This window comes from Ophidiomyces ophidiicola (genome assembly GCF_022830035.1).
Source record: "Ophidiomyces ophidiicola strain CBS 122913 chromosome Unknown scaffold_36, whole genome shotgun sequence".
NCBI classification, from domain to species: domain Eukaryota; kingdom Fungi; phylum Ascomycota; class Eurotiomycetes; order Onygenales; family Onygenaceae; genus Ophidiomyces; species Ophidiomyces ophidiicola.
In genome coordinates, this window is record NW_026054676.1 from 154,854 (window position 1) to 182,085 (window position 27,232).

General features: G+C 47.7%; 9 protein-coding genes across 9 annotated transcripts; 3 read left to right on the top strand and 6 right to left on the bottom strand.

Annotated features, from left to right (window-relative positions):
- Positions 1 to 224: 224 nt before the first annotated feature.
- SOL1 (suppressor of los1-1) lies at positions 225 to 1,028 on the bottom strand (the record flags this gene model as incomplete). Its single annotated transcript, XM_049255162.1, has 1 exon — positions 225 to 1,028. One exon carries the CDS (start codon positions 1,026 to 1,028, stop codon positions 225 to 227), a length of 804 nt encoding a protein of 267 aa, XP_049105890.1.
- Positions 1,029 to 1,444: 416 nt separating this feature from the next.
- LOZ57_006142 (uncharacterized protein) lies at positions 1,445 to 2,155 on the bottom strand (the record flags this gene model as incomplete). Its single annotated transcript, XM_049255163.1, has 2 exons — positions 1,445 to 1,557; positions 1,633 to 2,155. 2 exons carry the CDS (start codon positions 2,153 to 2,155, stop codon positions 1,445 to 1,447), a joined length of 636 nt encoding a protein of 211 aa, XP_049105891.1.
- A 1,341-nt stretch (positions 2,156 to 3,496) lies between these two features.
- Positions 3,497 to 4,485, bottom strand: LOZ57_006143 (uncharacterized protein; the record flags this gene model as incomplete). The annotated part of the gene is made up of 4 exons (XM_049255164.1): positions 3,497 to 3,953; positions 4,010 to 4,122; positions 4,181 to 4,350; positions 4,413 to 4,485. 4 exons carry the CDS (start codon positions 4,483 to 4,485, stop codon positions 3,497 to 3,499), a joined length of 813 nt encoding a protein of 270 aa, XP_049105892.1.
- A 1,413-nt stretch (positions 4,486 to 5,898) lies between these two features.
- Positions 5,899 to 6,859, bottom strand: LOZ57_006144 (uncharacterized protein; the record flags this gene model as incomplete). The annotated part of the gene is made up of 2 exons (XM_049255165.1): positions 5,899 to 6,260; positions 6,325 to 6,859. 2 exons carry the CDS (start codon positions 6,857 to 6,859, stop codon positions 5,899 to 5,901), a joined length of 897 nt encoding a protein of 298 aa, XP_049105893.1.
- A 929-nt stretch (positions 6,860 to 7,788) lies between these two features.
- On the top strand, positions 7,789 to 12,655 carry VPS8 (Vacuolar protein sorting-associated protein 8; the record flags this gene model as incomplete). The annotated part of the gene is made up of 3 exons (XM_049255166.1): positions 7,789 to 8,094; positions 8,144 to 8,567; positions 8,616 to 12,655. 3 exons carry the CDS (start codon positions 7,789 to 7,791, stop codon positions 12,653 to 12,655), a joined length of 4,770 nt encoding a protein of 1,589 aa, XP_049105894.1.
- Positions 12,656 to 13,901: 1,246 nt separating this feature from the next.
- Positions 13,902 to 15,908, top strand: LOZ57_006146 (uncharacterized protein; the record flags this gene model as incomplete). Its single annotated transcript, XM_049255167.1, has 4 exons — positions 13,902 to 14,018; positions 14,078 to 14,313; positions 14,368 to 14,794; positions 14,856 to 15,908. The coding sequence occupies 4 exons, from the start codon at positions 13,902 to 13,904 to the stop codon at positions 15,906 to 15,908; spliced, it is 1,833 nt and encodes a 610-aa protein (XP_049105895.1).
- A 336-nt stretch (positions 15,909 to 16,244) lies between these two features.
- Positions 16,245 to 19,502, bottom strand: LOZ57_006147 (uncharacterized protein; the record flags this gene model as incomplete). Its single annotated transcript, XM_049255168.1, has 7 exons — positions 16,245 to 17,805; positions 17,857 to 18,287; positions 18,355 to 18,507; positions 18,565 to 18,912; positions 18,996 to 19,312; positions 19,377 to 19,435; positions 19,489 to 19,502. 7 exons carry the CDS (start codon positions 19,500 to 19,502, stop codon positions 16,245 to 16,247), a joined length of 2,883 nt encoding a protein of 960 aa, XP_049105896.1.
- A 989-nt stretch (positions 19,503 to 20,491) lies between these two features.
- On the top strand, positions 20,492 to 23,762 carry NAT10 (N-acetyltransferase 10; the record flags this gene model as incomplete). Its single annotated transcript, XM_049255169.1, has 2 exons — positions 20,492 to 23,490; positions 23,546 to 23,762. The coding sequence occupies 2 exons, from the start codon at positions 20,492 to 20,494 to the stop codon at positions 23,760 to 23,762; spliced, it is 3,216 nt and encodes a 1,071-aa protein (XP_049105897.1).
- Positions 23,763 to 24,087: 325 nt separating this feature from the next.
- Positions 24,088 to 25,693, bottom strand: LOZ57_006149 (uncharacterized protein; the record flags this gene model as incomplete). Its single annotated transcript, XM_049255170.1, has 3 exons — positions 24,088 to 25,438; positions 25,487 to 25,494; positions 25,553 to 25,693. 3 exons carry the CDS (start codon positions 25,691 to 25,693, stop codon positions 24,088 to 24,090), a joined length of 1,500 nt encoding a protein of 499 aa, XP_049105898.1.
- Positions 25,694 to 27,232: the final 1,539 nt, after the last annotated feature.

Here is a 27,232-nt window from a genome sequence, read left to right on the forward strand (position 1 = left end):
GATTGGCTTTCGTAATCAATTGCGTCATGGCCCTTTTTATTCCCGAGAGAAGGTAAAACTATTTATTTCACGTCGACGGGGGAGAATAACATATGGGTGCTATATAAATACAATCAGAAGAATAAGTTATCTTTAACAGCAACATCCATAAGCCAGGGCTTATTGGATCTCACATATCATCAATCGTTAAAAGTTTCACTGCTAAGCCACCTAAAACCTGACTCCTACAAGCTTCCTTTTGGGAAAGCAACCCCTTCCGTAGCCTTGCTGTCTGTGAACCAGGTCACCTTCTCTGCACCTTTCTCATTCACCAGCCCACATGGCAGCAGCTTTCCATCAGCAGTGTCGAATATCTTCTTCAAAATATCCCTCTTTCCTTCTCCCGTGGCAACAAACGCAATTCTCAACCCGTGCGTCAGCACCGGCATTGTCAAGGTAATCCGCTTGGGGGGCGGTTTCGGCGAATTCGAGATGGCATCGACCCAGGAAATCGTTGAATTAAGGAGTTCGTGTTGGGGGAATAAGCTGCAGGTGTGGCCGTCCGGGCCACAGCCAAGGAGAAGGAGATCGAAGACAGGGAGCTTGACGCTATCCTTCGCGGCGAAGGAATGCATCAACTCCTCCTGGTAGAGATCGGCGACCTCCTGGGGTTCATTTTCCTTGGTGTGGTCAAGGCTGATGGGGTGGATCTTGGGCTCGCCAAATTCGGCAGAGAGCTTGTTGACGAATTCGGCCATTACGAGGCGGTAGTTGCTGTCTTCGTGGTCGAGGGGCACGACGCGCTCGTCGGCGAGGAAGATGTCCCACTTGGACAAACGAAGAAGGTCATGTTCGTCTTCGGGAGAGGAAGGGGTGTCGATGAAGGCTTTGGCGAGAAGGACGGGGAGAGAGCCGCCAGAGATGGCGACGCGAAACGTATCGTGTCGCGCTATGGCGTTGTTTTGGGACTGGACTACGTATTTGCGCAGGGCGAGGGTGAGGACTTGAAGATCGTCGAACGAGAAGAGGCGGGGGCCGGCTCCCGGCATTGTGAATTGTGCAAAGAGGGTAGCGAGTGGGGATAAACAATTGCAAGTTTATTTTTAAAGACAAGTGCGCGTTTGTCGCGATGTTGGAGGCTTTGCTGTTGGCGTTTGATGCGAGGGATGATGGCGGAAGGTGGCGGGGTGGTTCTACAGTGCCGCCATACTAAACTGCACTCGGCAGCGACCCCGCAACCAAGCTACAGGCACACACGGCCTGGCCCGCGATTAGTCAAGCGGCAATATAGACGCGATACCGGTTTCTTTTCCGGGCTCATGGAAGAAAAGTATTGACAGGAAGCTGCATTGTGGAACTCTAACTACCTTACAGCAGAATATTTGGAGGGCGGATAACAGTTGCTCTATGATGCCACGCCCGGTGCCACGGAACCTGCCCCTTTCCCTAGTATACGCTTATACCTCTAGCAAGTGCCCAGCATCTCCGTCAAAGCTGCTTTTTCTTCTTCGTTGACGGACAAGGAGTAAGCAGACTTAACCTTAACCCACATCTTGGCGTAGGTACAGTGATATGAGGCTGAGACGGGATGTTAGCCAGATACCAAATAAAACAAAAGCCGCGGCATGCTCTGCCAGAACTTGATCAACATACTTCGAGGTGGCTTCCAATTTTCAGGGCCCTTATCACCCTTCGCACGGTTGGACTTGGCCGTTACGGCGATCAACTGTGGGTTTGTCAAGTCGTTTGCGAATTCTTGTCGTCTGGCTGCAGACCAGCTTCTTGCTCCGGACTTCCAGGCGTTGCTCAATGGGACGACGTGGTCAATATCCGCACCACTTGCGACGGACACGGTCTCCCCATCATATTCGCTGAACCAACTGCCCGACGAGGGGTAGCATCTGGAGTCGACGGTCACGCCCTGGCCATCGCGCTTTAGCACCTCCTCACGGGTGTTGCATTCACCGGAGATGGTGATCCAGTGGCGGAATAGGGAACGAGAGTACCCTTCCTGAGGGCCTTCTGGAGCCACGGTAAGGCCATTGAGGGCATTGCGGGCGGCAGAGGCCGAGGGGATATTAGGGGGAGCAGCAAGGGCCGCTGGGGCGGGAGCCGGGATGGCGGTGGAAAGGGGGAGGACGGAGAGAATCAGCGGGAGAAGGGCTGGGGCAAGCATTTTGGCTGAGTCTGAGCGGGCGTTGTCTGATCAGAGGAATTCTCGAGGACGGGCTCTTCTTCTCCTGCTGCCAGGCGCTGCGCGAGGCATCTTATATAGGGACTCATCGGTGCACCCACAATGATTGCGTTCCCGCCCACTCCTCTTGTGTGGCTATCATGGCTCGGAGTGCGAAACCGCCTGCACTCCCAGATGCCACCCGCCCAGAGGCTGCGCCAAACTGGTATCTCGAGAGCTCCAGCAAATCCTTCGGTCTAGCGCGACCACGCCGGGCCCTCGAGTGGCTGCTGGCACGCCGTCACGCGGAGAAGAACAGAAAAAAGGGGACGACGCAAGAGACGCACGCAATACGGAGTGCTGGCCTCCACCTCTCCCCTGCGGGCGGCCCGCGCAGCGCGTGCGATCCTGCCGGTCAGCGCGCTGATCGGCGCAGGCTGCGTACCGCGACGGCTCACATGCGAAGCTGGCTGGCGGACAGCGGCCGTTGACCAGGCGCTGGCAGCACACGCGCTCGCCGCCGACCCAGCGGGTGTTGGCGATTCGTCACGGGAGCGGGGATGCCCGCCAGTCTGCCTGCAGCACGGCTTCGTCAGGCTCGCGCGCGCTGCTGGCCTGCGGTAACTAGTTATGGAGTAGTTAGTTAGGTACTGTGCGGTGAGGCGATGCAACGTCGTGGAGAACCGCCAGGAACGAGCAGATATAGCGCCCACCGGGCCAGTAAGTCCGCCCAGGTTGGGCGATGGATGAAGCCGAACTATATTACATACGAGGTAGCTAACTAGTTAGTTAACCAACTACGGAGTATCTCAACTCGCCAATCAACTCAGACACAGCTGTGGTGCGCGACCGCCCGCTTCATATCATCGCACCGCCTCCCCGCATTTCCGCCCCTGCCGCACACCGAATGGCCTCGGCCAATGTGACCTTCTCCGGACCTCGTTGCGCGCAGAAAGAATAATACCTGGCCCTCTAGACGCCCGTGCGCTGCGTCCACGCTTGATGCTGCTGTCTCTTCTCCAGCGTCGCCCACGCGGCCAACACGCCTCTCTCCTGTTTGCGTGGGCTTGGGTCCACTCTCGAGCCATCAACTGGCAGATGCCAGCCAGCCCTTGTTCAAGCTGCATTTTCCATGAGAGCCAGACTGCATCGTGCCTAGTCGGAAGAAACAAGCCCGCCCCTTTCCCATCCCGTGCAGGACGCGCACTCGGGCTAAAAGTTTTATACGGCCATGGGCAGTGGTGCTAAGCCTGTCGTCGACGTAGTCAGCATTTTCTGACAAAAATCGCATTCTGATTCCACTGGCCGGCCTGGTAGCTCGTGAAGTGACCGTTTGGTTGATTTCTAGTATGCCAGCTGGGATAGGGATAGTCCTGTCGTTGCCGCCGTCACCAACGACATTGCTATTACAATGTGAGTTGCAATGTCGAGAAATTTCTTCAACCCAGAACGGGAGATCCCAAGCTTGCGAGTACGGAGTTTCTCTCTAAACCTGGTACTTTGGGTGATATTCGGAACCGGCCCTGGAGGAATTGGTTTGTCCAAAAACGTACAGAGCGGCTCCCACCCTTCATTGACGTGATATTTGAGCAGATTTTCAGACGGAACTAAAGATTGGGCACGTTGATAGTATTGCTCAAAGCCCTCTGGCCCGTCCTTCTCCCATTCGCCATCGTATATCGTGTCGTCCAGTTTTTGAAATGTGGAATGATCCCTGTGGCTCCCCCGCGCTCTGGCAGTGCATCCCAATACTACCGATCCCATGCTACTTTCTGCTGTCTGAAGGGCATTCACGAAGGATCTGCACCGTATACAAGATTAGAAATATGTACCGTTCCCAAGATGTGTTTCATTTACCTATGCCATGAGTCTCCATCTCTGAGATCCCCGACTGTCAAAATTACTTTCGCTTTGGGGTGGTTTTGAATCATCTCAGCAACGCTCTTTATTGCTGAACTGTCCGCTGCAGCCTTTTTAATCCTACTCAGTTAACTGTGCTCAGGAAATGGAACGAATATCTGAAAGTACCTGGTAACGCTCAAGAATGACTTGAAAATTCTCTGGGTCAAACTTCTTACCATTGCATTTGGCTTTAAGTGCTCTTAGCCATGCTTTGGAATCTTGTGGGCTCGCATATATAGCATCAAAGGTATGATAAGTGTGAGGGCAATCGAGTGTTAACAAAGCATCCTTTAGAGCTGGCATATTGTCAGCACGAAGGTGGTCATATAAACCCTGCAGGATACCTTTGGGCACTAACATTCTGTACCTGCTCGACCGAATTCAATAACTAGGACCTCCATCGAAGCCTCACCATCGTGGAAGGCTTCCATTTTCTTGGTTTCTTGAAAGATGCGGTCGATATATGAGAGTGAACTGTGACTGAGACCTGAGAAAAACGTATTGGACTTGTGAAATCAGTGTTTCCTCTGCCTTTTATCCCACGCGGCATCAGCCAGCCATCCTCATGGCGACCGTTAGTTCGTGTCGTTTTGTGATCATACCTCCTCGCTAATCAAACTAAGCTCGATGATCAATTTCCTCCCTGGTGTTAATAATGGCATACTTTCGCTTGACTCCTGTTCAACGCTTCTAGGAAGCATTTGAATATCGCGAGGTTTACTCGTCGAGTCGCATGGCTGCGTTTTCTGCTACGCTAATGCAATTAACTAGGTGCTTCTGCAGATCGCAGGTATCGCCGGCGGGTTGCCACGAGATAGCGAGGCTAGGCTGGCGGATACGAGGGCGTCGATTTTGCAATTGTTGAATAGGAATGCTCCATCCGTTGATGCGGTGAAAGGAGAAGCACATTTGAATTGGGTATTTAAGACGAATATATATATCGCCATAGAAAGGGTTCTTCACGGTGTCGATAACAGCTCACAAACAGAAGAATTTGCCAGGGTATTTAGGTTACTAGGAGATTTAAGTTTTCAGCCGAAGGCATCGCCATGAATCGGGATGTTGTCGATCTTTATGTGGCGGATCTGATGTGCGCAATGCCGGGATTGAAGTCTTGCCCAGCTAACTGGTTTAGTTACGGAGTACCTACGATCCGAATCTTAAAGACGCTGCGTGCCACAGCTTTTGATATTTATTGAGAGAGTTTCTGCCATGAGCTGAAGAGAAGCGCCTCATGGTTCTAATTCGAATCCTCAAAGCCGGTAACGGTTCCCCTGGCGTTCGCTTGCTGACGAAAGAGAGTGAGTGTTGAAGCGAGGTGCATACAGCTAGCACACATCTAAATGTTCATGGCATAAGTTGTGTCACCTGCTACGAAGTACATGGAAGCCCTATCCAAAATTATTTTTGATAGGATGACAGATTGATGGTCTATCCTTTAAACCTTCTCTTTTTCTTTTTGCCTCACTGGCTGCTGAACATAGTAAACTCAGTAATCTAAACAACTGGAATGGGGTCAGTCATAGGCACTATAAGGCAATATAAGGCTTTTAGGTCACAGGTGAAGAATATCTGGCCATAGGATGGCTTTAGAGATATTTCTCGTTAGGGATGGTAATGTTTCTTCTATTCTACCAGGAGTACGGTATCTATGGGGAAAAGAAAAATAGTACTCCTTCTAAACACCCCAAAACGGTGTATTTATCCGCCGAAAAGATCGTTGGATGTAGCTCAAGAGGGTATCAGGAAACAAGAATTGGCGTACTCCGCCATTGAGTAGACCCGAAAAAAAAGCCTTGGTCAAACATCCGATAATACGGGAAATCGACTCTCAAATGGAAATATTAAAAGCCATTTAGTTGGTCCTGAGCCTTCATCACTTGGCCGTGGTTGATATAGTCAAGAAGAACGACATTTGGTTTCCGGTTATAGATCGAGTTGCATAAGTCAACGTGCGCGCCGATGCTTCCTTCGCCTCTGGCGGCGTTGGTTTTTGGGGCTTTCAACCTATCTGGTATAATCACACCAAATACATCGACATTTAGTGTGTGATTTAGCAGGTAAAGCCTTCCGTCGGGGCTTGCATTTGGAGGGCGGTCAATCTTGCACTGAGCAAATTTAGGATCGGTCGTTGAAAAGGGTGTCTCGAAGTAGTAGGCGAATTCATCCAAGATATATGGGAACTTGGAGGCATCCGCTTTATAGTCTATTGCCATAAAGAATTTCCGTCAGATATCTTAGCTCAGGGCTATTTAAGTTTGTAGACTAACCTAGGAATACGATTAACCTCTTTCCGGACTTGATTATTTCGCCCAAGGTAGGCCAGGAATCAATAGGAAGGGTGCCCGGAGAAGATGACGGGACGAAAACGTGTTCTTTAATCCCACTTTTGTCAAACACATCGTCAAATCTGCTGATATCAACAAAGTCGCCATTCGTAAGCAGGAGAGTTACGACTTCGTCGGGATGGCTATCCAGCCATTTCCCAATCGTCCCTAGGAACTTCTCAACAGGACCAGCATCCTCTAACAAACAGGACGTGTGACACATGTTTAGGGTCTTCTTCTCAGGATGTATACGTGTCTGACCCTGCAGATATCGGATGCCCAGATCAAGCTGCTTTGTAACAGAAATTTCCTGGTTGTGCTGCGGCAAGAAGCCAACAAACGGCGAGTTATGCGCGCCAACAAATCGGACGTCCGCATAGCGACGATCGCAGTACTCCGAGCGCCCATTGCAACGGCTCTGGGCGAACAGGCCGGTAGGTAGCAGCCATGCCAATAAGATCAACGAGAGCATAAGCATGGTGAAATAAGGATATAAGTAGCTCGTGGTTAAGACGACACGACGAACCCACAATGAGGAAGAGAACGGTGCGCACACGATCTCAAAGCCGTGTGCTTCATTTCAGCAAAGAGAAGGAGCCAGCCAAGCCATCTGTCTTATATCGATGGCAACTGAGCCCTCTATCTAGAGGGCAAGCGCTGGATGACCAGAGCAAAGGAACGGAAGGGCATGCCCAAAGTCCCAGGTGACAGTAAGAGACTCGCAGGAGTGACGCCGTCAGGGCTGGATGGCATAGCTTCGAAAACATGTGATAGAGCAGATGTAGACCGGGGAAATTTATGCTTTGACGGGTCACAGCTTTCAGGGAGCCGAATGATAAAAAACGGTAGACATGATCATCGTCAGTTCCAATATGACTGCTGGGGTATTCTCTATTAAACGACCCACGAAGAGCACGGCGAAAAGAGTCGATGACCAGCGCATCTTGAGAATGACTCTTACAGCGGTGATGCCCCCTGATCACTCTTGAAGGCTTGAAGTGAGTGAAGACCCATCAGCACGGCACTTTGTAGAACGGCCTCGAACGGTAAAACAGACGCCATGGCCAGATGTAGTTGGAATTGCCATTTTTGAAAGTTATCCGTGAAGCTGTGTGAAGGTGCATATTCTGTTGTGGAGGACAAGACAAGCTTGCCAGACCAAACTTCAACGCTTCTGGGCATTTCGTCGCCGCATCATCGACAGCTTCTCGGGCAAGCTACAGTCACTCCATTTCGATAACAGAAGGCAGTTTTATTCTTGCTGGCCTCTTGACAACCCAGCAGGTCGTGGAAGCAGGTCACGAGCTGCGAATCTTCGGCTGGATCGTCCTCGGGACTTCGGTGCAGCATCGTCAGTCATTCGTCAACCCATCAGGTTGAAGCGATGGTCGGTCGACGAGCCGACCGATGAGCTCCATGACCGAAAGGGGTGGTGATGATGCAGTTCGCGACGACGCGATTGATCTCCATGATGAAGAGGAAGACCTACGTATCGCTGCCGCAAATGGACGCACCAATGGAGTCGAAAGCCAGAGCGAATTCGATGAATTTGTCGCACCGGATGACCCGATTTCGATAACTATAAGCAAAGATGACGCCGACGGCTCGTCAGAACACCATGACGGGACAGCTGATTCTCCTAAAAGCACTGGCCCCAACTCTAGAAGCATTGACGACAGAGACTCGATCCCAGACGACACTCCGTCTGTCCAAGTCAGTGATTGAATATTCTTCTACCAATTTACAGTTACTAATAGCTCAGGGTTCAATCCAGTCGTCACCGGGAAGCGCGCTGGGTCGCCGGTCACCCTTCGCCGTAAGCAATAGCCCTCACCGTCCCTTCGATCGCCGATTCCAAACCCGCCTCTCTATCCCAGGCTCACCTCGACCACTATCGCCCTCATTTATCCAACAGCATTCGCGCCACTCTTCGCTAGCAAGCCAGCTACGAGCGGATACCCCGGATCTGCCAGAGGAGCCGTCTGCCGCGCCCTGGGATGTTGTACGTTGGACGAAGCTTAGAAAGATAGCGGGCCAGGTTCTCTCAGAAGCTGGCAAGCGGAATTTTGGCCGTCTAACATGTATAGCGGTGTCTACAAACATTGTTCTTGGAACGACTAAAGGAGTCATACTGGTATTCGATTATCAACAGGATCTTAGAGCTGTTATTGGACATGGGTCCAAAGGTAAGCTTGAGATTGAAAATAGAAGGTATTAAAATTAATATCATATAGCAATTACATCTGGAGCTGTCACCTCACTAGCTATCTCGGCCGATAATACCACCGTGGCTGGAGGCCATGCTGACGGTGCAATTTTTACGTGGGAAATATCAAAGGTGTCTAAACCGTTCCTACATATCCCTCCCATAGCTTCTGGTCAGCAAGATTTTAAACGGGGCGATGGTCATATCGCTGGTGTGGCTGTGATTCATGTCGGATTTCTGGGAACAAGACGTACTGCTTTGGTCTCTGCCGATGATCACGGAATGGCATTTTCTCACTTAGCCACCCGTGGCATGGGTGCTGCCACCCGTACAGTAAGAACGACTCGGATTTTGGGCAGATATCCCGAAAGTACCCTCCCCGTTGGTCGTTCTAGAAAGCCCAGCACTGTCCTCGCGTTCTCCCCTTTACCCCTAGGAAATGTGGAACAGGGAACAGACTCTCTAGGTCTGGTCGCGATGCTCACTCCATACCTTCTCGTAATTGTATCTACAACACCAGTCGCTCAAACACAGCATAAGGCAGCACGGCCCAAGGAAGTTCCCGCTCATAGCGCAATGACGGCGACGTTAGCATGGTTTCCCGCCATTAAACTGAAAGCAAAAGAAACAGCGATATCCAAAACGAAGCTGGTATACTGCTGGTCCAACGTGCTGACTATCCTCGAAATCTCTGAGATTGGGTCTTCAGAGTCTACAGACAAGGACAAGCCTCCAGCTTTTGAATTCAGACCGGTTGCTCGTTGGCGAGCTACCGAACCAATTGTTGCCGTTCAATGGATAAGTCGGTCGGTGCTGGCAGTGCTAACAATTACCCAACAATTGCTTATCTTAGAGGATAAGTCGCTAAGAGTGACAGACTCATTTGACTTGCTGCACAAACATATTTTCCACTCTGACCTCTTTTCAAAGCAGCTTCACAGCCTTGTTGAACGCTTGGATGAAGATGATCAGACAATGCATGGGGTGACGGCCGATGCGTTTTATATGAGTTTTCGTGCTTACAAGGGAAGGCTTTTCCTTCTAGGGTTTAATGACATATCCGTTGGTACCTTGTCAAACTGGGCAGATAGACTTCTCGCACTAATGGAGCACGGTGATTTTATTGGGTCCATTCGCCTTGCGACCTCGTTCTATATCGGCACGTCGGAGAAACTTACTGTTGGCCTGCCGGAAGAAGACGAGCTTAGACATGAGGTTGTGCAAGAAAAACTTCTGGAAATGATGGCCGCTTCGCTGAAGTATGCGTTTGGAAAGAATGAAGGGGCCGTCACGGAACGTCTTCAGCCTCCACAGCTCAAAGAACTCGCAGAAGTTTGCATCAGTGCGTGTGACTTCATGGGCGAGTATGGGTTTTTATTTGACGACGTATATCCATGGTACGAGGAGCACGGATTTGAAAGTGTATTCTTGGACATGCTGGAGCCATATATTATTAAGGGCACAATTCGAGCACTACCACCAGACGTTGTCAAATCTTTGATTACCTATTTTTCCACCAGTCATACCACCAGTCGTCTGGAAGAAACAATCTGTCTCCTTGATACAAGCACGATTGATATTGACCAGGTTACAAATTTATGTAAGCATTATAATCTTTACGATGCTTTCATTTATGTGTGGAATCGCGCTATTGGTGATTACATCTCTCCCTTAAAAGAATTACTCAGTTTGGCTACCCAAAATGCTATAGTTGCTACTAATGAAGACCCCAATGGCGAAACAAAGGGTTACCGAAATGCTCTGAAAATGTTCCCATATTTGTCTTATACCCTTACGAGTAGAATTTATCCGACGGGAGGCGAATTGGATGAGGCTGCAGCTTCAAAAGCGAAGGCGGATATCTACAGCTTTCTATGCTTTGGAACTGACCCTACCTCTCCTGAAAGTCATGGCGGTGACAGAGGTGATCGTTCCTTCAAGTCGCTCCGAATTATGTTGGAGTTCGACACTCCAAGGTTTATGAGCATGCTAAATGAGGCTTTCGAAGACGGATTTTTGAATGGTGCCATTGATGAAACGGAAATGGGACAATCACCCAGCAGCAGAACGAATCGAGATTTAATAATAAACCGTCAATACTTGATCAGCATTCTTCTCGAGGTTTTGATACCCTCTTCTGAGTTTACAACAGCCGACACAATTTATCTGGACATGTTCATTGCACGAAATCTTCCGAAATATCCTCAGTATATATTGCTTTCCGGCTCGATTTTGCATCAGTCACTTGTTAGACTGTGTAATTACCCTAGTCCAGATATGCTGGAAGATTGCCAGCTTAGTGCAGAATATTTGCTTTCAACTTACCGTCCTCCTGATATACTGGAGCTAATACCCGTTTTCAAGGAGGCGAAATTCTTTCGGATCTTAAAGTCGACCTATCGTGCCGAAAAACTGTATCCTGAGCTAATTCTCACCTACTTAGATGACAGTGAGAACCAAGAGCATGTGTTCATTTGCATTCGAGGCTGCCTGCGACAGACTTCTGCGCTAACGGCGAAACAACGCCGTGACGTATACTCCGCCGTGAAAGAACACGCTGCTGCTCTGGCGCATGTAGATGTTAGTGAAGCGGCTCTGACCAATCAAGCAGTAGCTGCTGACCTACATGAAGTATTTGTTGAGGCTCTTGAGCCGGACCCCAGCCTTCAGTACCAGTACCTTGATGCCTTGATCGGACCTGAATGGAAAAATAGCGGAGAGAATTCTTCAACTACAAAATTCAGCCATTCTCTTATTGAGCGTTATATCCAGCTCATGTGCCAGTATGAGCCTTCGAACGTCGCAGAATTTGTCGACTCTACGAAATCTGGGGATCTTCAACTTGAAGCAGTACTTCCCACAATTGAAAGCAGTGGAATTATTGATGCAGTCGTGATTCTTGTTGCAAAACAGGGGGAAGTTGGTGATGCTATGAAAAGATTAACGGACCACCTTGTCACCCTTGAGACCGGCCTATCAGGGGTTCTTCAACATTCCGATGAGAGCTCCAACTCCGTGACATTAACACAAGCTGTGGTTGATCTTGTTCAGTCGCTTGAAAAGTATGTACGGGTGGGAATTTGGCTTTGTAAACAAGAGACAAAATCGGCGAAACAACCATACGGAGAGGTCAATATACAAAAAAGAGGATCTATATTTGAATTACCTCTTTCCACTGATGAAAATTTATGGCTCTCGCTTATCGAAGCTGTGATGAGGATCACACAAAACCTCTCTCCTCTATTGCAAGGTGGGACTGCTTGCGAGGATGTCCCTTTGGCAAGCTCCTGGCCCCAATCTGCTGACGGAAAACCTCTGCAACTTTCAATTTTTCTTCGAATGCTAGTGCAACAGGTGTTTACGGCTCTACTGACTGCTACCACCAAATCTGGGCGTCTACCTAATAACAAAGCAGATTTGTCTTTTCTACGCATCCTTCGCGCGTTTCTCAAACGTGCTGCCTCTGCTTCCCCGTCATTGTCGGAACTCCGAGCGGTGATTGCGTCCATATTGTCAGCATACAGCTACGAAGAGTCGCTACTCTCGCTTGCCAATTCAATGTTGGATAAAGATCTTTTCGTGCACATTGATGAAGTTACCAAGCTCCGGCAACGCGGGTGGAGGGCGCGAGGGCAAATATGTGAGCTTTGCCGACGCAGAACCTGGGGCCCTGGATCGGGAGGGCACGTATGGGAAGCATGGGTAGCAAAGCAGGTCACTGGTGCGAAACAAAAGCAGGACAGGCAGGGCGAAGAGAACAAGGATCACAGCGCGACGTCGCGAGGGAAAGGGAAGGCTCTGGCATCTTCATCTGAGGTGGTAGCTGAAGCTCCAGCTGGATCCGGGTCTGGTGAGCAGGGCGATGCGGGAGAACCAAAAAGCAACGGCGGCGTTGGAGAGGGAGCATTGATTGTTTTTGGCTGCCGGCATCTCTACCACCGCTCTTGTCTGGCAGACGAGCTTGCGCGGCGACGACAGGTCGGCGCTCGGGGTCCAGCGACGGGGCAACGAGGTTTCCAAGGCAGCGAGGAGTTCTTGTGTGTGATATGTACCATACAGACATCGTAGCATCTTTTGCCTCAAGTCATGATTTTGTGATTCTGGCTGTATAGCAAGCTGCCCCGGCAACCATGAGATGGAACCGGAAGGCCACGACGCTTCGAGGCTTCTGGATGACAGCCGCGCGTGCGCTCGGCCAGGTATTTTGATGCATCCGACGCCTGAAGATCGACGGCGCTTCGCGTCACGCAGACGAGCCGGTCGTTAGTTAACTAGTTAACTAACTTATTAGCCGCGGCTGTGCAACAGCTGCGGTCATACAGCCCTGATCGCGCGGAACTTCCCCGTCGCCATCGCCATCTCCTCTGTCTGTTTTCCAGAGTAGTTCGAAATAACTTCGACGCCGAGCCTGCTGGCGTTCTTAGGCCCTCGGCAGTGTCCCCCGTGCCCAGGCGGAAGACGGCAAGCTTCGCGCCGGCCAGGGTGTGTTTGTAGCAAGGTACGGAGTCCTCCGTATAATTGACTTATTGGCACGAGCGGGCGCTAACTGACGAAGACCACCTCGCACGTTCAAATCGGGCAGCATGGGCGCTGGCCAAAGAGGCTCGCGCATCGCGAAGAGGAAACGGGCCTTGAAACACATTGCCATCATCTGATGCCGCCTGCTCGCCCGGCCTGGCCAACGCCAAAACGCCACAGGGATCTCCCATGACGCTTCCTCGTGCTTGACACCGGGCGTGCCCTCGATTAGCCGCCGATCTCTGATTTTGACACTGGGGCAACGGGACCTGAGATATTTCGATGGCTCTGCCGGACGTGAGGAACGTACTGGTTTCCACGCCGTGGACAGTCTTTTGGCCGGGTGACTGCTGTTTATTTACGTCAAGTATGAACGCCCAGCTCGACTGGCAGGGCGTTTTGTCTGCTCGTCCTCAAGGGCTGAAAGGCTTGACCTCGTTCAATTCCGGCGTTGTCATTGGTAACGCGGGGCGTTACATGGAATGCCGCTTGAGATCTCGTCATGGTCGTCCCCAAAGCCCTTGAAACCCATCTACTCGGCCGCGATATGAAACTATCGAGGATGGCTACCGAGTTTCTATTAATACGGAGGCATCTCCTCCAATGTGTAAACGCTCTCTGTTCCCCGGTGACCTTCTTCGTCTGATTTTCGGTTTATCATTTGATCTATACATTATTTTCGTGACCTGGCTTGTATAACGGGCCCTTAACGCCCTATTTTATGCCCCTTTCTACCCTCCTGCTGGGCTTTGCATATATTCCCGTGCACTGAGACGGGTAAAAATCTAAGGTCGCCATGCATGTTGTGCAACTTACTGTCTTTGCTGCTCTAGCACAACTCTCAGCCGCCTCTTATGAGCTGGTTGATAGTTATACACCATCGAACTTCTTTGACAAGTTTGATTTTTTCTCGGTAAATTATTTGTCTAATAAATTCAAACTAGAATTTCAGAGTTTCTAATCTTACCATAGACTCGCGATCCAAGCAATGGTTATGTGAGCTACCAAGACAGGGATACCTCTTTTCGAGACAATCTTGTCCGTCAGGGTCAAAATTCAGTTCGCATTGGTGTCGATTCCTGGAGTATTGCTTCTGGCTCTGGCCGTAGGAGTGTGCGTTTGGTGTCAAAAGCCAAATACCTACATGGCTTGATTCTAGCTGATATCAAGCACATGCCCACTTCAACTTGTGGTCTCTGGCCTGCATTGTAAGAAACACACCATACTTTGATTTTCTTGCTGTATTCTAACTTCCAACGAAGCTGGACTGTAGGAGATGTCTGGCCAAGGGACGGTGAGCTTGACATCATCGAGGGAGTCAATCAACAATCTATGAATAAAATGGCCATGCATACTACAGAAGGATGCAAGATAAATGTTGCTGGTGATTTTACTGGAATTGTTGAGACAAGGGATTGCAACGTTTACTCTCCAAACCAGGCATTCAACCAGGGCTGCCTTGTCTCTTCAACGCAGGCTAACAGCTACGGCACCAATTTTAACAACATAAATGGCGGTGTGTACGCCATCCAGTGGACTAGTGCTCATATTTCAATTTGGTTTTTCCCTCGTGGAAATATCCCCAGTGACATGACCAGCCAGAACCCCGACCCTACAAAATGGGGCAGACCAGGAGCAAGATTTTCCGGTGAATGTGATATGGATAGGTTTATGAAACAACAGCGACTTGTATGCCACTGCCTTTTCAACTGCGTAACCCATCAAGCTAATACTCTGTATTGTTTGCCAGATTTTTAACACCAACTTTTGTGGTGACTGGGCTGGTGGGGTGTGGAACTCCGACCCTGTCTGCAGCACTAGGGGAAGCTGTGATAGTTACGTTAGGAACAACCCAAATGACTTCTCAGATGCCTACTGGGAGGTAAATGGCTTGAGGGTTTTTAGACAGGTTCAACCACCACAAGTATCCGCGATTCCTGAACCTACCCCGGCACCAACACCGACACCGACACCGACATCGACACCGACACCGGCAACAAGAAGCAGCGAGACCTCGGCGACATCTTCTACCACAATTATTCCACCGGTTGAAAATACACCTACCGCAGCACCTACAACAACAAGAACAACAACAACAACGCCCAGTAGCAGTGCTATATCGTCTTCTAGCAGCCAATCTATGCCGAGTCCACAGCCTACCGAAAAATCGACTGAAATCACATCATCCACCAGCAGCTCATCCTCCCTGAATCAACAGTCCACGATTAGTACTAACCCCATTTCGACCTCTGATACTAGGACAACGTCACCGGTGGGTAACAGGCCAACTGGACCATCGAGTGGAACTAACAGTAGTGCTACACAACCCCTGGTCACCTCACCGAGCCCAGATCCGCAATCAACTACAAGTGCCAAGCCCATCAACACATCAACTGGAACGGATAGCGATGCTATCTCCTGTGATGTTAGTATATCTATCGGAACTGTTGAGCTTACTATAGGACCTGTTACCCAGACTACCACACCAATTAATCATATGCCCACTGGAGCATCAACTGGAACTAACAGCAGTGCTACTTCAACCTCTAATGACTTCTCCATGCCTTGTGATGGATCTAACTGCCACAGTCAACAATCCTCTAGTTCTAGTACCAGCGGTGTTTCTCTGGCTGCCAGTAGCCAATCTCTTAGAGCCCCAGCCCCCTCCATTCGAAGCTCAATCCCCGCGGAAAATACGGAAATTCCGGACACGGCCACACAAACGAATTGCACGACTTACACGACATTTGAAACAATCAAAATTGTCAAGACCTATGTTGATGCTGCCCAGACTGGCCCATGAAGCCAATCCAGGACGCTTCCACACTGAAACTCCATACTATATAGGTCTATGATTTTGGCGAAAGTTTTGAAGATTAATGCATCACTGCTATATATCAACTTTTGTATATATTTTATTGGTTGAAACCTGTTTATTGAATTCTTAGTTTAGTTATTATAGAAGCCAAATATTTACGTATGATGGATGACGTCTGAAACTCCGATGAAATGTCTAATAGCGTATAAATGCCAATTGATGCCAAAAGAAAGGCCCAACACGATGTGATCCAAGTAAGTGATAATATTAAATGACATAAATAACTCCATTAAAGAAGGTATGCCGAGTAACAGGGCTTTTTTATACCAAAAATCCTAACTCATCCCTCCTGTCGTCAGTTAATCTCCCCCATTCTAACAGCAAGCGGAACATATATATCTCCATGTCTTCCTTTCTGATGGCTGTGTTTGCCCACTTTTGCCCCTCTCCAGCAATCCACTCTCCAGCAGTAGTGTGGGGCTCCATAATCGCTCTTTTCATGTTGCCGTTGTTGTCAAGTTCTTTTGCCCCTGCAAAATAAGCCAGAGTGCTGAAAAAATCGTGTAATCGTAAGTCTTGGGGAACGAAATGCAGCCATGGTGTGAGGCGTGAGTCGAGCCATTGGCGGAATAATGACGTGCGGAAGGGAAGGCTATTACTTTTGAGAAATGGTAAAAAGCGCCCACTGAACCCAGCACCATCCATATCGAAAAGAAAGCGATACTTCCAGTGATCCTGGAAGTCAGTGCGAGGCACAGTTCCAAATTCACGAGTTTGGTCTTCACAGTCTTCTCCCGCACAGCGAGCAACAGATTCCGCAATAAATATAGAAGTGTTGAGACCCAGAGACTGAAATATTTCAGAACCAGCAAATGTTTGATAGGAAAACGCATCTTTCTTTGCCGTTGGAAGAAGGACTGAAACAGTATTGGAGGTGTGGTTGTTGGCAAGGTGGATTAGGCGCTGACGAACCATACCTTTCCAAGTTCCATAGTTGCTGCGGCCCTCCGAAGTTGTCCCTCGCCAGAAAGCAGCCGGTTGCTTCTCAGAATATGGAGGATCAGGATGCTCGTTAGAGGGTTCGTATTTCACCTTGTCGATATAGTTCCAAGAGCTTGGATAAAGAATGTCGTTGAAGCCGGAAACCTTGCTTTGGCTGAATACAGGTAGAAGCTCTTGCGAAACTTTGAAAGACGCTGGCGACAAAAAGAATCCATGCAAAAATGATAGATCAGGCTGGTGGCAGATATCGGCCGATAATTTCCAATCACGGATAAATTGGCCAAGGGAGTGTGGTTCAGTACATGCGGTACAGAGGACCTGCTTATTCCAGACAATCGTAGTACGGGCTTTCGATTCGGGCGAACAAAGGGTCCGGCCAAAAGAATCATAAACCTTTTTAAAAGAATGGTCAACAAACATGCGATGTGACTTAGGATCACCAGCACTATAACTCCACGACTTTGCCCGATGATCAGACCAAGAATTAGACACTTCTGCACCTAGTGGCGATTTGGTGTTCCCAGTATTTGTGATGCTTTCCAGTGTTTCCCAGGGAACGGCGACCCGGCATTCATCATTTAAATTGAACGCGATGTCCATGTCGGGAAGATATTTTGAATATGGGTCAATCATCCTAGAGATACCTTCAACCATCCACCGATGAGTAGGTCGAATATCTGCTTGTGGTTCGGCCTTTCCATTTCGAACAACAACTGACGATACCTCATTCCAATGATCATTGACCATCAGTGATACGAGATCTCTAAGCCTTTTGGGGGAGATACTGCGAAATGGAAGCAAGTCTTCGTAAATCTGATCGTAGTCATCAATAATTACTGACGACCTATTGGTGGCGTACTCATACCATACGTCAAAACCACTACACGTACATTAGTAAACTGGCTTATCAGTAGATATAATGATAGCTTACGGAGGCGGAGCCTGGTGATAGCGCCTCTGGTACTCGAGCACGGCGTCCTTCAAGCTTTTGCTGCTGCTGGCTTTCGTTATCCACCGATCGTGAGTACCTTTTGCATTTTCAATAAAAGTATCAATGGGATGAAAAGGGCTGCTCTTCGTTTGCTCGAAAATAAAGGTAATTGACATCACTAGAGATACTAGGATGACCCAGCGTAACCATCCGTTAGGCCGTAGGCCGCGTTTTCCATCTATATCAGGGGATGAGCTAGATCGCAGATATATGTATCCGGTAATATGTAGCAGAATTGACACAAGAGCGGTTTTTGCAATATCCAATGCAGGGAAAGCTGAGAAGGAAGTCCAAACACATGAAAATAGGGAATAGTATGTGAGAAGAGAAGTAAACACAAAAGTTAAAGTTAAAACCGTAGCATCAAATACCTAACATTTAGTTAGATGAATTATCTATGGGACTAGACTTAGAGGGACGAGCTTTAGATTCACTTACCGCCTTAGACGCTGAAAGACAGAACATAGCAAAAAGAGCGCTTTGTTTTAGTGCATCAAAATAAGAAGGCAAGGGAGACAGCACCCAAAGCCGATCTCCAATGGGTACACTGAGTAGTAGTATTTCTATGGCAAACCAAATAATGGCTGAGCCCTGTAATTTCGAGCGAGTTAGCGCAAACTGTCTAAACTTGGAGAAAGTCCAACTCACTAAAAGCACAAATCCCCAGAGAGTTGATGTTTTCCACACTATTATTGTCCCATCCCTTGGACCGGCATAGTCTGTCAAACGTGCCATCAACAGAATCAGGACGGCATCAAAAACGGATCCCAACACTTGGAAAGACAGCGTAATCTTCGAGTTGGACCCAATGATGGGGCAAATGAAGGTGCCGCGCCAGCCATCCTTCAGTGATGTAGTTAAAAGGCCGGCTATGGCCAGGACCAACGTAGAAAGTATGGAAGTAAAATACTTTGGAACCGAATCTGGAGATTTCGAACTAGATTTCCTCCGACTGATCAAAAATTCGTACACAGCCAAAATAAGGGGAATAAAGGCCTAACAAGCGAGAGTCAGAATTCAGTCCTTTATTTTCAACTCGTCGCCCTCCTCAAAGATCCGATAGTTCCACCACGACATACCGAAACGTTGAATGACGCACAATACGAGCGTCTCACAGATTGGCGATAAAGCTCAACGCGTAGGCAGAGAATAAATATTGCTAAGGCAATACTGAGCAATAGTTTCCGTATCTTTGCCTTTTTCAAAGTTTCTAATTTGTCAAATGCGTCCAAGGGCACGGACGTCGAAGACTGGGCCCGAGAATTCGAGAGCGGAATATATTCCCATTGCCCTGGGTCCTTTCGGCGACCTAAAAATGACGGGACGAGGAAGCCAGCAACCAAAAGGACGATTCCGGAGCAAAATAAAGAGAACGCTGCTGATTCTGCTGGATGGCCTGGGCTCGAGAAAATTTTAATTAGCTGGTGAGCGGGATGGATATGGATCAAAGGGAGGCGAACCGAGGGCGGAAGAGGTATCTGCAGACAGTAGTAATAACAGTGCACTGAGAACAAATAGGCTGTTTTGACGTTAGTATTGGTACTCACACTGGGCGATTGATTCTGAACATACCTAAGCCCGATCATGGTCGCTTTGACCAATCAAGGATATCCCAAGTGCAAGAGCAGCAAAAAGAAACCATCGATCCTGGATTAATCAGTGAAGATATCATAGGATAACAGGTCCAGCTGGGTCAAAAAAAGGCTAAGGGGCTCCAGCGTTGCCATTGTGAGGAGCCGGACTCGGCGTGCAATGTTCGCGGCGACTTCGTAAACGGCATGAAGTCTAACCACTTCCAGGTTGAGACTCAACTCAAGCCACTGTGGAGTGTGCGGTTGAGCCGGCGCTGCGTTAAAGATAATCTTGATTAACAGCGTTCCAGCTTCTCCAAACCCAGTTTACTTTTATCTAAGTCCAAGCTCCTCCAAGCGGCGCGTGCTTTTTGAGGTTTAAAGCTCGGGTGGATCAGCCTGGAAGATCACTTTAACTAACTATCAGGCCCTATCATCAACACCATTTTGTGCTTTGTTTAAGATAGAACTGCTCTCTAGCTTCGGATAATTACATGACCTACCTGTCCAGTCTCCGTCCTGCATACAATACTCCGTAGATCAACCTCCAACCGTTAAGCATATCTGCCTTTCTTTTTCGCTTTTCGTGGGAGTAACGCGCTTACATAATGATAGTGAGAGGCAGATTCTGTCCAATCAGATACAGAGAACTCCAGTCCTGTCGCTTCGTCCCGAGCGATTCAAACCTTATTTGTAATATGAAGCTAGTCTTTTATAGGACTAGCGCATTAACCGTTTAAACATGCTCTTTGGGGCCGTCAGTCGCGCGGGGTAGTTTTACCCGAATATCAATAATCTGAAGCTTTGGAGATCCCGCAGGCCGTTGAAATTTTGATGCCGCGGCTCTGAGACGGCCGGGGGTATTCCTACGCAAACCGGACTGTTCTGTGTCTGGAATAAACTATTATCTCTCAGAGTTACAACGATCACCCCGCCGCCCACCGATTCCATCGCTCGACTCGCTAGAATTGTTCGAGCCCGCACTTGCGCGACCCGAAAGCAATATGCCCCGGAAAGCCCTTGATTCCCGCATCCCGGCCCTGATACGGAATGGAGTGCAGGAGAAAAAGAGAAGTTTTTTTGTGGTGGTGGGTGACCGTGTCAAAGATGTAATTGTTCATCTCCATTATATCATGACGAGCGTCGATATCAAGCAGAACAAGTCCGTACTTTGGGCCTACAAGAAGGATTTACTAGGCTTCTCGAGCCACCGTAAGAAGCGTGAGGCCAAGATAAAAAAAGAGGTCAAAAGAGGCATTCGAGATCCCAACACGGAAGATCCGTTCGAACTTTTCGTCACACTGAATCAAATTCGTTATGTCTACTATAAAGAAACTGAAAAAATCTTGGGAAATACATATGGGATGTGTATATTGCAAGACTTTGAAGCTTTAACACCGAATTTACTTGCGCGAACAATTGAGACTGTTGAAGGCGGAGGCCTAGTTGTTTTACTTTTGAAGGGCATGAAAAGCTTGAAACAGCTATACACTCTATCAATGGACATTCATTCAAGGTATCGTACAGAAGCGCATGATGATGTGGTTGCCCGGTTCAATGAGCGTTTCATATTATCTCTTGGGAGCTGCAATTCATGTCTCGTGGTAGATGATGAACTCAATGTTCTACCAATTTCAGGAGGGAAAAACGTGGCACCTCTTCCACCGGGAGATACAGCAGATGGTGCGAATTCAGTTGCCACGAAGGAACTTCGGTCTATAAAAGATAAACTTGCAGATACACAGCCAGTTGGGTCATTAGTAACTCTGGCTAAAACGGTCGATCAAGCTAAGGCTCTTCTTACTTTCGTTGATGCTATTGCAGAGAAAACTCTACGCAGCACGGTCACGTTAACCGCAGCTCGTGGTCGGGGTAAATCCGCCGCCCTAGGAGTTGCAATTGCAGCGGCTGTGGCACACGGTTACAGCAACATTTTTATTACCTCCCCAAGTCCAGAGAACTTAAAAACACTTTTTGATTTCGTCTTCAAAGGGTTTGATGCCCTAGGATATTTGGATCATGTTGACTATACAATTCTTCAGTCTACCAATCCTGATTTTAATAAAGCTATTGTTCGAGTTAATGTACATCGAGAGCACCGCCAAACGATACAATACATTCAACCACAGGATGCGTTTGCTCTTGGACAAGCCGAGCTACTCGTCATTGATGAAGCTGCTGCAATCCCATTGCCATTGGTTAGAAAGTTAATGGGCCCATATCTTGTATTCATGGCATCAACGATCAATGGTTATGAAGGCACTGGAAGGTCTTTGTCCCTCAAGCTTATACAACAGCTACGCGAACAATCCAGAGGGGCCATAAAATCTAGCAAAGAAGGTGCGGACATTGCAGACAGGTCAACTGGAAAATCAGTAAAACGGTCGGAAGGCGAATACATAGGCGGTAGATTCCTGAGAGAAATTACATTGTCCGAGCCCATTAGGTATGCTCAGGGGGATGCCGTTGAAAAGTGGCTGAACAAAGTGCTCTGTCTTGACGCCACATTACCGAGATCGAAAATGAACTCACAGGGCTGTCCGCATCCGTCGCAGTGCCAGTTGCTCTATGTAAATCGAGATACCCTTTTTTCTTTCCACCCTGTTCCCGAGAAATTTCTGCAGCAGATGATGGCACTCTATGTTGCCAGTCATTACAAAAATTCTCCTAACGATCTTCAGCTGATGAGCGATGCTCCTGCACATCAATTGTTCGTTCTTGTTCCTCCTGTTGACGAAGCTACCTCTAAATTACCCGAGCCCCTATGCGTTGTGCAAGTTGCACTTGAAGGTCGAATTAGCAAGCAAAGCGTTCTCAATGGTCTGAGCCGCGGCCAGAGAGCAGGCGGTGATCTTATCCCCTGGCTTGTAAGCCAACAATTTCAAGATGAAGAATTTGCGGGCTTATCCGGAGCTCGAGTTGTCCGCATTGCTACTAATCCCGATTACCTCAATATGGGCTATGGGTCTAGGGCCTTGGAACTGTTAACTGATTTTTATGAAGGAAAGTTCACCAGTTTATCAGAAGACGACGAATTTCTTTCTGAAGAAATGGTCCGAGTAACCGATGCCGAGTTGGAGAATGCCAATTTACTTGACGATGATGTGCAGGTTCGAGATATCTATTCCATGCCACCACTCTTTGGAAAGCTGTCAGAAAGGAAGCCGGACTCCCTCGATTATGTAGGTGTGAGTTATGGCCTCACCGCGCCTCTGCACAAGTTCTGGAAGCGGTCCGATTTCGCGCCAGTATATCTTCGACAAACCCCAAACGACCTCACCGGCGAGCATACTTGTGTCATGCTTCGGACTCTCTCTACAGGCTCAAACGACACCTCATGGCTTAGCGCCTATGTAAGCGATTTCCATAAAAGATTTCTCTCCCTTCTATCATACCAATTCAGGGACTTCCCGTCTGTGCTCTCACTGAGCATTGGGGAATCGGCCAATGCAATCGCTAAAGCTGATGCATCTATCAAAACAAATCCCATTTCCCAATCCGATCTAAACACATCATTTTCTCCCTTCGACCTTAAGCGTTTGGACAGTTATGCAAACAACCTTCTCGACTATCACGTCATCCTTGATATGGTCCCCGCCATTGCTGTTTTTTATTTTTCTGGTCGTTTAAATATTAGCCTATCCGGTGTCCAGCAATCAATTCTCCTTGCTATCGGTCTTCAGCGCAAATCTTTTGACGATGTCGAAAAGGAGCTCAATGTCGCCGCATCCCAATTGATGGCGATGTTCATAAAAATTATCAGAAAAGTGTCCACACATTTCCGCTCTTTGATTGAAGGTGCTGTTGCCGAAACCTTACCTGCTGAGGACATCGGCGTAGCTCCAAACGATGCTATGGGCGTACATGATGATGAAATTATCGACACGACATTCAAACCACTTGATGTAGGCCTAGAGGAGGAGCTCAAGCAAGGGGGCGATGAGATCAATAAAGAGCTAAGAGAGAAGCAACGCGCTCTTATTGATGCATTGCCTTTAGACCAGTAGGCTTTCCTCTTCAATTTTTAGAACTATGATATACTAATTCAATACTGTCAGATACGAAATCGACCATGGCGCCACGGCCTGGGAAGATGCGGAAAAGCAAATTCGTACCTCAACTGGGAAGAATGGAAATGTTCCTACAGTCAGCATCAAGACATCGAAGCAATCGAAACGTAAAGCCGGCGAGTCAGCTCGCGATATCTACGAGAAAGAAATTGGTATCAAAGAACGTAAAAAGATCAAAAAGGGAACGGAAGGACGGAAAAAGTAAAGACGGGTTAAAACAAGTGTAAAATACAATAGATTTTCTGCAATTCAGCGTGTGTTTAGCCCTGTTAACTATTTTCACATCTAGGATGCAGGATGGGATCCACTACTAAATTTACAAGACACCAAAACTTCTCCATTTTATACTTAATGAATATTCCCCTGAATTTCTGAGTCTAATAATATATAGTCGCAGATAATTATATTAGCAAATTTTCTTATTGCCTCTTTTCTGCAGCAATCACGAATACAGTTCAAGAAACGAATAAAGTACAACTCATGTTTCATTCCAGGCTAGAGCATGAAAATCTGAGGAGAAACAACAATGACTAAAGCTCCTCATGTACAGCCGTTTTTGTATTTTCTTCCAGGAGCACAGTTGATTCAGTTGACTCCTGTACAGGTTCAGGTTCAGAAACTGCTTCAGATTCCTGTTCTTGTTTTTGTTCTGGCTCTTTTTGCTGTGATTTATCAGGTTTTTCTTTGGACGCTTTTTTCTTTCCAAGTTGATATAGCTGTTCAGGAATTGTTTCCTTCTCGCCCTCCCCCATGCGAATTTGGTCAATCCATTTCTCTAGTTCGACAATGCCGAACTTTGACCCGCCGGCGGAATTATAACGGCGCCACCATCCACGTTTTCCATTGACGGCAATGACTTCTACTATATCCGGATTTAAACCCAACTCCTTTCTAATATCGGGAACCTCTTCTATAGTATCAGGTACGAGGTAGAAAGGGAAGAGGTGTCCTTTGCGTTGAGAATGCTTATGCTCAATTTCTCGGAGGGCATTAAGTCCTTCGACAGCACCAGGTGGCGGCGGAGTTGTGGCATCCTTTGGTATGGGAACAATAGCAAGAACACAAGTTCCAGTCTTTGGGGTTAAGCAAGTAGCCTTGAGCTCGGTACTCAAAGAAAGCATACGAAGCACTGGGGCTTGTGGCTTTGTTGAAGCAGACGGTTTGGGAGAAGAAGACTCCTCCTTGTTCGAAGCGGAATCACTGTCGGTAGGTTCAGAAGGACTATCCGCAGCTGTGGGCTTTTTGGGCTTTTGAGGTTTTGAGGGTTTGACCTTTTTGACAGGTATGGGGGGATCGGGATTTGGCTCTGCAGCTTGACTGAGGAATTCCAAGATGGGTTTCTTTTTCATCTCTCCATCATACACTACTGATGGTTTGTCTGCCCCAGGTAAAAGAACGAGTGTCGGGAATTTGGTGATACCAAACGTTTGCACTGCTGATGTCTCCTTATTCCTAACTTGGCCAATGTGGATCTTTCCTAGAAAATCGATGCTTAGAGTCCGTAAAAGCGCACTTGTGGCACCTTTATCAGTAAAGAGAATCGCTTTTGCGGTCGTATTTGAGTCCGCTAGCCAGCCGTCGACATCTTTATCGGTAAGGCGCTTAACATGGTTAGGAATCCGACTCACGACGGTGTCAACTATGCCTTTCGCAGTTCTTGGCCCTTGATAGTCCTCGGTTTTCGGTTTTCCAGGCTGGTCAGAAGGGACTACTAGTCGAAGGGTCGGAAATCCTTGTACACGCATCAAGCCACAGAAATGTTTGTTTGCCTCATCCTCGCAATTCATCGCTGCAACTTTAGCAAGCCCTTCGAGCTTTCTCGCTGCCTTCTCGTACGCCGGTTTGAGATTCTGGCAATGGCCACACCATGGTGCATAAAATCTATAGCACGTGAGTGAATATCCACATGCAGTTGACGGGGTGACTTACTCTACGATCTAGGGAAACATTAGCTAAAGGCGTATAGAATCCTAGAGTCGGGAGGATATTACGTACAGAAACATAATTAGATCTAGCGATCAGGCGATCATAGTTGGTAGCATCGACCTGTAGAACTGGAGACTTTTTAGTGTAAAGCGCATCTACGCTAGCACCCAGGAGGGCAGTAAGCAGCACAAAAGTCCCTTGTATAAACATAGTGGGAAGCTCCTAGAGAGACTGGCTTGAGAGATCAAGACAAATGGCCAGAAAAAACGCTTGAGTACATGACACTGTGGAAACTAAAACAACACTGAAGAGGTGCAGGGAATATGTCTTCTACCCCGGCCTCAACCTCGTGTGTTGTCTCAGAGTTATCGTAAGGTGTTCAGATTGCCCAATATGTCTTATCTTATCAACACGTGATATCGAGTTTGGTCCATACCGGAATTCCAGATCTGTGAAATACCGTAATGTTACGGTAGTGGCAACGTAACCACTACGTAGTAACTCAGCACAACGTTGAAACTACAATTGCGTAATATTACCTTTGTTGGTTGCCACAACTTGAGTCGGTATTCGCAACGTTGTCTTGCGTAGAGTTAATTGGAGTTAACTTGGTTAAGTGTATTTAACTTTAGTAATGTTTTGTATTGGAGTACAGCTAGCTATTTCTACCACAAGTACAATTACACCTACATACAAAGAATCTTCCAGAAAATTTCTAAGTCCACAAAAACTATGAAAACAGTAGTAGAAATCTAGCTAGTAGAATTGTAGAGAATCACCTACTAGCTAGGCTAGTAGGATAGTAGAAATCGCCTGCTAGCCTAGCTAGTAGGATAGTAGAAATCGCCTGCTAGCCTAGCTAGTAGGATTGTAGAGAATCACCTACTAGCTAGGCTAGTAGGATAGTAGAAATCGCCTGCTAGCCTAGCTAGTAGAATTGTAGAGAATCGCCTACTAGCCTAGCTAGTAGGATAGTAGAAATCGCCTGCTAGCCTAGCTAGTAGAATTGTAGAGAATCGCCTACTAGCCTAGCTAGTAGAATTGTAGAGAATCGCCTACTAGCCTAGCTAGTAGGATAGTAGAAATCGCCTGCTAGCCTAGCTAGTAGGATAGTAGAAATCGCCTGCTAGCCTAGCTAGTAGGATAGTAGAAATCGCCTGCTAGCCTAGCTAGTAGGATTGTAGAGAATCACCTACTAGCCTAGCTAGTAGGATAGTAGAAATCGCCTGCCAGCTAGGCTAGTAGGATAGTAGAAATCGCCTGCCAGCCTAGCTAGTAGAATTGTAGAGAATCACCTACTAGCCTAGTTAGTAGGATAGTAGAAATCGCCTGCTAGCCTAGCTAGTAGGATAGTAGAAAATCGCGTAGGCTTCTACTGTAGAAGAGAGTTAGTGAGTGACTTAGAGATTTGAAAAAGATGAATGAAAATTTTTCACCTGCTGATCATTTTCTTATTAGATTTAAAAATGTTGTTATTACCATATAGTAGATTCAACATAGTAAGCTCTTACTACATAGTAGTCAAAATACATAGTAGTTACTGTCACCAACGTTGAAACTACAAGGTGGTGGTAATGGCTACATAACAGCTCGGAAAATTGGTAAGCCGATGGTAGTGCAGAGATCCCCGCTATGGGGACAACACAGAAGCATGTGATAATCATGTGACTGGGTGTCTATAATATTGCATCTGATCTGCTTCTAACAAATGAGACACAGCTACTTATAGACAAACATACTATAATTAAG